The following is a 10750-nucleotide window of genomic DNA, read 5'->3' on the forward strand; positions in this document are numbered from 1 at the left end:
GATATGGACCTGCCAAACTCCTCCCTTCTGAACAATCCCATTCGCCAGTGCACTTCCCGATTTCCACCTCTCAGTAGATCTTTCTGTTGAACCCACAATAAGCAGGACACACGGTTTAACAACTACGAGCAGGCAGACAAGCCCCAACCTGCCCTCACTCACTGATAACCATCTCTACAGTCCGACTCTCTGCTTCAAGCCTTCAAACAGCATCATCGTTGGCCAAGTCAGAGGTGGTGATGATACCATCGTTCCATTTTTATTTCATTTCAGGTTGGTTTGATAATTGATCCAATGTACAGAAAAATAAAAACAGCTTTCCATCACTAGAATAAATGTGTGGGACACTAATTTGCATCTCCAGTTTTTTTGCTGCTTCAAAAAAATGTAAAAGGAATTATACAAAAATCTATATAAATAAGCAGAAAGATCAAAGTGATCCTGGTTGTTACTTTAAGGTCAGAGCTGAAATTTCTGTTTTGACTGATTCTCATTTTTTAAAGGGACTATTACAACATAAAAGAGAAGAACTGTGCTCCAGAGAGGAGAAATGTAATAGTTTGAAAGTTCATTGATATAAATGAAGAACTTATTATTAGGATTATTTACATTTTGGGCATCAAATCAGAATTTTAAAGTGCATGCTGTTGGCTGGTAGCCTCGTGAGACCATCCTGATCTCGCGAGGTTTCAAGGTTTCACTCGCAGATCAGTCTGGATACTCTCCGTTAAAGAAAATTTGGAGCCGTTCACCAAACGAACGTCCAATCAGCGTTGGCTTTGAGGCGGGTTGAGGTGTGACGCAACGGGAAGCGCGACAGTTCAGTCTAAACAACATGGCGGCTTCAGCCGATGAAACTAGCGTTAGCGTGGCTATCGAGCAAGTTTTATCGGAATTACAGAGTATTTCTTTGCTGAGCTAATGAGCCTTTACCTGCAGCAGCAAGAGTAGCTTGGCTTGTGGTTGTGTTTTCGTCGTCGCTCGTAACAGAGCGATGACGAATCTGATTGGTTCATTTGGCCCGTCTATCACCAACATAGGCCAATCAGCTAACCAGTATTTCCGCCCCTTCCCAAAATTACTTCAACGGAAGGTTTCCAGATGGATATGCGGAGCAAATCTATCTGGCGGCGTCAGGTAAGTTGGCTGGTGTGTTTATAGATTGAAAAAAGATAGTTTTGCATTGCTATGCATTCAGTAAATTAGATTTTTCCTGTTTTTGACCTGCTGATGATAGGTGTCTAAATGAAAAAAATGGAGAAAAGCGCAAGAGTTACAGATAAACACGACTATCAATTGCTTAAATGTCAACCAAACAAGCAGTGACTTTTAAATCTTCGGTCTTCCTCTGAGAGGTTAAAGATGATTTCAGGAACGGGGTTTTTATGACAAGAAAACACAGCTCAAGCTAATCTAGCATTTTGTATCGGTCAAGCTGTCCTTTGTGCAACGACCCTAAATGTGGCAGCTCCTGTGCTTTTCCGGGTCTCGTAGTTCTTTGACGATTATCTCAGTGGACTGGCGATCCGTTGATAACAGCGAGCAGCATCTCTTGACATAACCTTAGCTAGTAACACAAATGCATTTGCGCTGAGAAAACAGCAACAAACAATATCTTGCAAGCGTGTGGACATTTAAGATCCGCTAACTAGGGTTGTAAAAAGTAGCGAAACTCAAACACTGTATCCAGATACAATACTACTTTGGCATGGCATCATTACTAAATATTATAGCGTATGAGGCTTTTTAATGCCTTTAATTATTTGTCTATCTATTAATTCCTGTGGTATCGAAAATGGTATCACGTATGGAATATTTTCCTTGCTATCAATGTTGGAGTTTGAGATTTTATTTTTGTGACAACCCTACCGCTAACCTGTCGGATCTGAACATTTTCATTTTGAGTTTGTTTTAAACTGCTAAAATCAGCTGAACCTCCAATCCGTCTCACTAGCTGTTAGCCTTCCACCTCGCTGGGGATTTCTTCCCTTTTCTACAAACTTCCTACAGTTTGGCATCTTTCCTCCAGTTAAAGGAACTATTACTGTTTATAACTTTTCAGGAGCTCACTAACCCCCCCCCCCCCCCCAAGATCTTTAATGGTTATAGAGGCACAACAGGTTGCAAACCTTCTGAACTAACACCAGGCAGACAAATTAACTAAAAACATCAATAAATTATAAACAAAGAAGAGTCACATGTGTGTTATTACAATCAAAAAGCTGACGGTTTATGGCTCAAAGCAGCATAAGATTAACGTGCTAAATCAAGACGTTATGTTGCGTTTTTAGTTATATTGCTATTTTCTTTACTCCCCCTGTCCAGACGATGTTTGTTGTGGTAAAATAAATTAATAATACTGTCCTCAACAATGACAAAAACTACTGTCAGCAGAGAAGTTGAGCTCCTGCAGCACAAGTTGAATAAGTTTCATGTAGCAACCAGTTTCCGGTCAGCTTGTAGGTAAAACAAGCGGATAACACTAAAAGCCCTTGGCCTGTGTGAACGACAATGTACTAAAAAGTAGTTACGCTCAAATTTGACCTTAGGATGAAAAGTTTAATCACTGTTCTCTCTTTAATTGTTCATTTACTTGCGTTTTTACGACCCTTAGTCTGCAAGAGGTTAAAGGACGCTTGTGTTTGAGATGATCCGACCCACACAAGACAACGATGCTCGCTCAGCTGCTGCTATTAAGCTGTGAAGCCGAAGGCTAACACCCCTTCTCATTTTATTAAATATGTTATAAAAACTAAGTCTTTGCATATAAAAAGAGTCGGCAGTGTGATGGCAGATGGCATTAGATACAGCCCTGCTAACGATACTGTGCTGCTTACACTCTTGATGCCATCTTGGCTAAACTAACAAACCCTCGATTACAAAAGGAAATTTACTGGGAGCACACCTGTCGGGCCATCTGATCCCTCTTTCCTGTCTCTCCCATGTGACCCATTGCTGCTGACCTTTCCAAAATACGTCGTCACGTGGAGGAGCCGACGCAGGTTTGTCCTGTTCTGTCAGTCCTCCTCCTCGGGCTGCAGAGGAGGGTCAAGAGCAGCTCTCCGTCTCTACAGACCATCTATTTACCCATTTCTCACTGCTTTGGGGGAAAACAAATGGAGCAAACAAGTGGAGCGACGAACCTTTGTGGGACAGTGTTCCCTGGAGTAGTGCACAAAAGTGTGTGTTTATGTACAGTCACTTGGCAATTAAATCCTAGAAAGGTGGGGCCTCCTGGCTAAGTTACAGGGAAGCAATAAAATGAGTGTGTGGCGATAAAAAAATAATGATTGTAAGAAAAAAAGGCTCCCAAAGTACAAAGATTAAATCTCATATACAGTGAGTTGAAAAATTTTTTTATACACCTTTACCTTTCCATTATTTAGTCCCATTGAAACCAGAAACGGCAACGCATTTTATTGGGTTTTTATGCGACAAAGTCAGACCGACGCAAAGCAGAGCGTGGTTGTAAGGTGGAAGGATAATGACACATGGTCCTCAAAAATTTTACAAAGCAAAGTCTGAAAAGTGTGGTGTGCATCTGGCACCTTGCCTTTTCACATCATACCAACACAAAAATAAAATCCAGTGCAACCAACGGCCTTCAGAAGTCACCAAATCAGCAAATAAAGCCACCGTGTGCTGCGCTGGATCACGTGCTTTAGAAAAGATCCGAAACTCTAAACATCTACTGGAGGACTATTTAAAATCCATCATTTGAAAACGAAGAGAAAGGCAAAACTGCACACCTACCAAGCCAAGGCAATCCAACTACGCTCACAGGATGGGCAAGGAGAGGCAGCCAAGAGGCTCAGATAGACATTTGTTTGACAGGAAAACGATTAACGATGCCCTCTACAGATCTGGAAGAGGATAGCATCGGCTTAAGAAGTCCCGTTTCCAGTTTGCCACAAACAATGCACGGGACACGGCAAACATGTAGACAGAATGTGCTCCAGTCACATCAAAGTGGAAGTTGTTTTTTTTTTGTTTTTTTTTTATCCCACAAGATCAACAGTATGTGTGGTTGACTGCACATCACCTTGGCAACACCATCCCCGTGGCCACGCCGTTCTTCAGCAGGGCTGGGGAAGCCGGTCAGAGTTGACGGGAAGACGGCGTGTGCTAAATACGGCGCAATCCTGGAAAACCTGTTTGAGGCTGGAGCGAAATCTGCCTTCCCAGTAAGACAACAACCCTAAACACACAGCCGGAGCTACCATAGAAGCGTTTGGACCAAAATGTACTCATGCGAACGGAAAGGCCCAGGCAAAGTCCAAACTTCAATCCAACCGAGAATCCGTGGCTGAAAGCTTGAAAATCAGCTGCATGTTGAGAAGCATGCAGCCATGTTTGCGCTTCTGTTTCTGTTTTCTTCCACTTTGTAATCATGCATTGGTTTAGGTTAGTCTTACAATCCCATTAAAAAAAACGCTGGACTTTGCGTCTGCAAGGTGACAAAACCTGGAAAGGGTTTACGTGTTCGGATACTTTGTAGCGCCACTGCGTAACAGGGAGGAGAAAAAAAGCAACCGTGAGTAGGAGGAAAGCATGGTTAGAAATACTGACAAGCCTACAGACGTCGTGTGTGTGTGTGTCAAAGCTGAGAGAGGGGAGCTATTAATTAGAGAGCGGTACCCAGGGGCCCTGAAGCCCACAGTCAACAGGAAGTGATGCTGTGTGGGTAACCACTAATCTACCTGCTCATAAGTGACATAGCTAACAAAATGCAATGAAGTGGTGCGATTAGATGACAGAACCACCCCCCCAAAAAAAAGCTATTCTAAGACTTGACGGTAAACAACAGCCTGTCCATCTGCTGCTGTCCTGCGTCTGACCCGAGACGTCCCACCTGATCCAGGGAGGCGGGAAGCTGCCGGCCCGTCAGTGGAGACAGGACACCGCGGGCGGCCTCTTACACGAACCACACAGTCGCAGAGGGAACACGTGGGGTGGTCTTTGATGGAGACACGGCACGCTACAAAGATGTTGCAAAATAAAGTCTCACAGCTTTTTTTTCCCCGTTTTGTTTTTGTTGCCACTGACTTTCTTTTAAGAATATGTACGCGGTTCAATTAACATGGCATGAAAACGAGCGGAGAAGCTGTTATGTACGGACAAGATTAAAGCTAAATATACTTCACACACGCACACACTGCATGTCGTTAATTGTGCAGGATGTAGCCGGCGGGCAGCCCGACTGGCATGTTGAGAGCTCTTCAAACATGCTGGCAACACAAGCCAGAGGGCCTGTGGGTGTTAAAATGTAAGCTAGGTCACCCCCCCCCTCACCCCACCGTGCTGCACTGCCTTTCATTCCTCCAGCTAAGGACACTGTGCTAATTGTACCTGCGAAGCCAAATCATGTGCTGCGAATACTTACATGCAAACCCAGCATTATAACGGCCCGCTGGACGCGGCAACGGCCCGTTTCTGATTCCCCTAGTTCTCACTTTCTCTTCCTTGTGCCCGTAAAAAAAAAAAAAAAAAAGCAAGCGCTGTCAGCTTGTTATCGTTCATCCATATTTTATAGAGCTCCTATTTATAACTACATGTGTTTGAGTCAGGGGGGCAAACTAAGATGGGAGGAGGGGATAGATAACAGAGCAACAGAAATTGCTATTGTTAGGATTATTCCTGTGTGTGGTTCTAAACAAAAATACTTCAAGGGAACAGTGTTTTCAAGAGAAATGGCTCAAAGTGAGACGTTCCAGAAGGCCCAGGATAATCTATTTGTGCTTTTCTAACTTCCCCCCCCCCCCCCCCCAGCCTAGAACAGTTTCACACGGGAGCGAAATCCTGCGGCGCAAAGCTGCGTGGGTCAGCTTCGTGGCGAAACGTTCCTCTTCCGCATCCGAGTAAACCGGGGACCACCGTGGGACTCATGATTGGCGCCTGGAGGGCATTTTTAAGCCACTGACTCACGTGTTCACATAGGTTGTCCGAGCCATTTTTACACATTCGAATCAATGACCTTTAAAGCTGTGGGCCCACTCGTCTAACCCATGGGCAGACGCTGCGCTCGCATCAGTCAGCAGCAGATCATTCAATATCGACACATTTTTGACCAAAAAAAAAAGTATTCCCCCCCACACACAGACCAGTGAGTCACTTATCTGCGCTCCAGTTCAAAGGGAGGGTTTGACTCGGAGAGCCACCACCGCATCCAGAGATACATTTTTATGCAGATCAGGACTGTTATGAATCAGGGAAGCACATCTGACTTGATGTTTGAGAGGAAAGGAGCCGATCTTGTCCCAGAATTCAAGCTTGAACTATTACACATGTTACCGTGGCATTTACGTTGGTAATAACATAATTTAATTGATCAAGCAAACCATTATGTCCCAAGGAGGCATGGCCCCATAACCGGTACACTGCAAAAAGGGAACTAAAAGTAAGTAAAATGTTCTTGAAATTAGTCATTTTTCCTTGATTTCAGGAGCTAAATAGGACTATTTGCCAATGGAGTGAGTATTTTTACCCCTAAAATAAGATAATTAGACATCCTGCACTTGAAATAAGATGATGGAGATTAATTGTTCCTATTTTAAGTGCAAAAATCTTATTCCATTGGCAAATAGTTTTATTTACCTGCTCTAATCAGGGAAACATACACCAGTTTCAAGAAAATTTCACTTACTTTTAGTTCCCTTTTTGCAGTGCATCGACTGGGTTTTAAAAAGATGCGGTTTAAAAATAAAAAAATAAAAACACATTTTCTGTCATATTGTTGCCACAAATTCTAAGCCCCTTCAATGAAATGTCAGAAAAAGTGATTGGGAGGTTTTTTTTCTGGTATTATGGAGCATTAATTAAGCTCCAATGTGTTCACAGCTTAAGGTGCTTTTAATGAGAGGGTCTCCTTTCATATGAGCCATGCAAGGTGGTCCTTACCGTCAGCTGTTGCTGCATATTTCTGGTCCGCTGGCGGAATGAAGACTTCTGTTTTTGGTCTCACTTTAAGAGACAAATTCGGCTGTTTTGAGATAAGCGAGGTAGCCATGGCATGGGGACTAAAGGAACACAATCTATCAGACTTAAAAGGAAAATATTTATTTATACTGCAGCCTCCATCACCCCTTATCAAGCTAGCAGTGTATTAAATCTACACAATTCAAGCTACAAGCTGCATGTTGGTTACTCCTTTGCAGATAGCCTGACTAATTAACCATCTAATCTTAGCTTATAAACCTGTGTTACACTATAATGAGCAGAACAAAACAAAAAAAACAATATTCTGTGGTGTTTTCAATAGAAGTCTATGAATCGACCTTTCAACAATAAAAAAATGCACAAAATGTACACGTCACCATATTTTGAAATGCATTAAAATGTGTGTTGCCAAATATATATATATATATATTTTAAGTCTGATCATATTATGCTTCTTTTATACCCGTGATAACTTCGTTTTTTTGTTGTTTTTTTTTTTTTTTTTTTTTTTTTTTTTTTATCAAAGTAACGATTTCATACAGTGAGAATCTCACAGGGATTTTAAATGCAGGGGGTCTTTGTCCCTGAATTTCCACCTGGACCGATTTGTTTTCCACACACAACACTGACGATAACCATGAAAGCGTTGTGCATTTTAAATACATTTAAAAAGGGCACGATCTCATTAGTCAAAGGGGCATAACTCAATAAGGCTGCATGTCACTGATCTCCCAACCACAACAGAGCAACCACAGGAGAGTTTGTTTAAAGATAATAATTAAAAAATAAATAAATAAGATCATCTGCTTTCAGAGTTTGACATGTCCAGGATCGAGTCTATTTAAATAGCGGCGGCCAGGAAATGCCTTTGATGTATTGTAGAAAACATTATGAAAGTGAGGGGAGACGGCCAGACGTGAACCATTTGCCTGGCTTTAACTATTAGTTGTTGTTTTGTTTTTTGTTTTTTTATATATATTTGTTTGCCAAAGCCAACATGACTTAATGTCTGTTTCGTTCATGGAGGAGACGGGTGGCTGTTTTCCTTATTGCGAACATTAAGTGGTACACTTCCTTTTATTGTGCCTCCTTGTCGGTGTAATGTGTAGCCCATTAGCATGCTGTCCCTCTGACACTGATTTCAGGGCATATGAACTCCCACTAAAAAAAAACAGCAAAGCTAAAAACGCTTTGATATCATCTGTTTGTTTGTCCCGGGCTTGTTTCGGTGCAAGAGGGACAAAACACGGGCTTTTTTTATGAAGAGATATTGAAAGAAATTACCCTGAGTTCGTCCCTCTCCGCCTCCCAGCGGTATTTCTCGGCCTGGAAGCGTCCCCACTCGTACTGGATGAAGTGCAGGATCCCGGGAAGCGTCATACCCGAGTCCCCGTCCTGCGCCTCCCGGGGCAGGAACGACCCGGGGGCGGCCCCCGCTGCCGCTGCCATTGGTCCGACTCCGGCACCCGATGTCGTCTGGCCCGGTGCTGCTTTGGGCCCGTTAGGGTTGCGCCCCGCTCCGCTAGTGCCGCTGCCTCCGCCGCCGCCGCCGCCGCCGCTACCGCCTCCGGAGTTCGGGTTTGGTCCTCCGCCGGATCTGTCCGCCTCCATTTTAGGCGTTCAACCTTTCGCCAGGATAATTACTTGAAAACGAGCCGGGTGTATGAACAAAAATAATTTAAAACAGCACCGACCCGAACCCTTTGCCCGACCCAGCTGTTCGCCACAAGCTGCCCTCTATTCTTCCTTTTCTCACACGGCACTGGGCCGAATTACTATTCAGTCGGTAAAATACTACACTTCCGCTTTCAAACTTTCACAATAAAACGCACCCCTAATAGTTTATAGAATCGCTCATTTCTCGACCGCGCATGTTTAACAACAAAACCTGGGCGCATTTTTCATAAATACTCAAACAAATATACACCATATATACATGGCAATTTGATTCAATGCCTCCTAGATAAACCTCCTCGTTTTGTTTGCGACTTTTATTTTGTGTGACCTCTTCCCCGTGTTTGCTGTCGGGAGGCGGCAAATAACGGGACATGTTTTCTCTAATACACATCAAGCGTGTCGCCAGTGGGAGTTCATTTCCTGCCATTTTGTGAGAAGGACAGATTTGTATTAGTAAAGCGGGATAAAAATCACATAAAACGTTACTTCCGGTTTCACTATCGTTTCACAGACAAATCTCGGCTTTCTTTAAATGTCTGCTCCGTTTACAGTTCCATAAAGTCGGTTGGCTCTCAAACTTTTTGACCAAAAAACACCTGATTAATTTCCAGGATTTCACTATCTATCCATTTTTACCATCTTGAAAACTATAGTACATGGAAGTGTCAGTTCTCCCCTTCCCTGGTTTGGGGGTGGAACCAAATTCCTTTATAAGTAGGTTATTAAAGTGGTTCTGGGTTAAATGGTACCCTTTTTGCACACACATTAACATTTTATCGCTTACTACTTCGATTTCATACATGTAAAAATCATTTACCAATCGATCCTTGAAACATCCACTTATTATAGTTTAGTCCTGAAATTAACTAAATAAATAGTCATAAAATGATCAAGTCGTATGTGTAATTGAATTAGATTGCATGTTTTCTAAAATTTCAGTGTTTCTGCCCATTCCCATTCATTTTGGTTCCGATTCTTTTTATACAAGTTGTCTCCTTTAAATATGACCCTATTTTTAACCCTATTTAACCAAAATAGCTCTTGGTGACCTCACAGCATACTCTGACAAGAACAAGAAAAATGAACCTTACTTATTTGATTAAGGCAACATACATCCTCCCAAACACAAGCCTCCAAGCGAAATCGCCCATGATGATATAACATATGGCATTGAACAGTAACGTGGCAATAATAGAATACAGAGTAACGATGTGTGAGGAGCACCAGATCTGAGTGGAATGGTCAAATTTAATTATCAAAACCTATCAGCAACCACGGTTGGCCAAGTTGTTAAAAAAACAAGTCTGATTGATAGGCTCCATTAAGAATAATTTTCAAGTCCCAATTATATTTCGTCTTCACCAAAGTATCACCTGGTGATAGCAGTCTTAGCAGTCTAGAGCCATATGCATGCAGTTTCTCGGCGCTGGCAAATCACATAAATAATTAAGAGGCAATAGGGATTTTGCTCATTTTATAAGAAGCAAATATTCACAGAAACCAATAAAATAGAAAAATTCAAACAAAAACAAAAATTTGTCTGAGCATTTATTAGTTCTGAAGATGAGCATTGTCCTTGTAATTGCTTGCTCTATTGGAGGCCATTAATTTCCCTGTCTTAAATATGTTTGCAATTTAAACATGGCATTGCAATTGTTCAGATTATATGTCAAAATAAGTCCTTTTGGTTTAATAACATCAGCTGATTACTTCTATGTTGCTGCCTCATGTCAAATAAACAAAGTAGGATTGTGATTTTCTTCCCCTTCAATCAGTTTTTAATTATGTTAGCATTTTGTAAAATTCTGCTTTAGAAATCCATACTGTATTCATCAGCTGTGTTTCTATGGTCTGCGTACATATATCAGCAAAAAAAAAAAAAAAATTGTCTGAATTTTGTCTTTAAGAAAGCTAGGACAGTAGCTAATACACAAATACATACTCCCAGGTAATAAATTCATCTTTCGTCACCATTATTATTATTATTATTATTATTATTATTATTATTATTATTATTATTATTATTAGTAGTAGTAGTAGTAGTAGTAGTAGTACATTAAATAAAGTGACGTAAAATGTCATTTGCGGCACTTTTATGCTGAAGGACAATGACAGGAAGCGGATGTGTTGTCCGGGC

General features: G+C 41.8%; 1 protein-coding gene across 1 annotated transcript in view; it reads right to left on the reverse strand.

The window, feature by feature from the left end:
- Positions 1 to 8547, reverse strand: part of strn4 (striatin, calmodulin binding protein 4) — a 28883-nt gene extending 20336 nt beyond the window's left edge. The window contains exon 1 of the mRNA XM_012877442.3: positions 8221 to 8547. Coding sequence (XP_012732896.2) covers positions 8221 to 8547 — 327 coding nt within the window. The remainder of the gene's footprint in view (positions 1 to 8220) is intronic.
- Between the last annotated feature and the right edge of the window lie 2203 nt (positions 8548 to 10750).

The sequence above is a fragment of the Fundulus heteroclitus genome, chromosome 18 (assembly GCF_011125445.2).
Source record: "Fundulus heteroclitus isolate FHET01 chromosome 18, MU-UCD_Fhet_4.1, whole genome shotgun sequence".
Lineage (NCBI taxonomy): Eukaryota > Metazoa > Chordata > Actinopteri > Cyprinodontiformes > Fundulidae > Fundulus > Fundulus heteroclitus.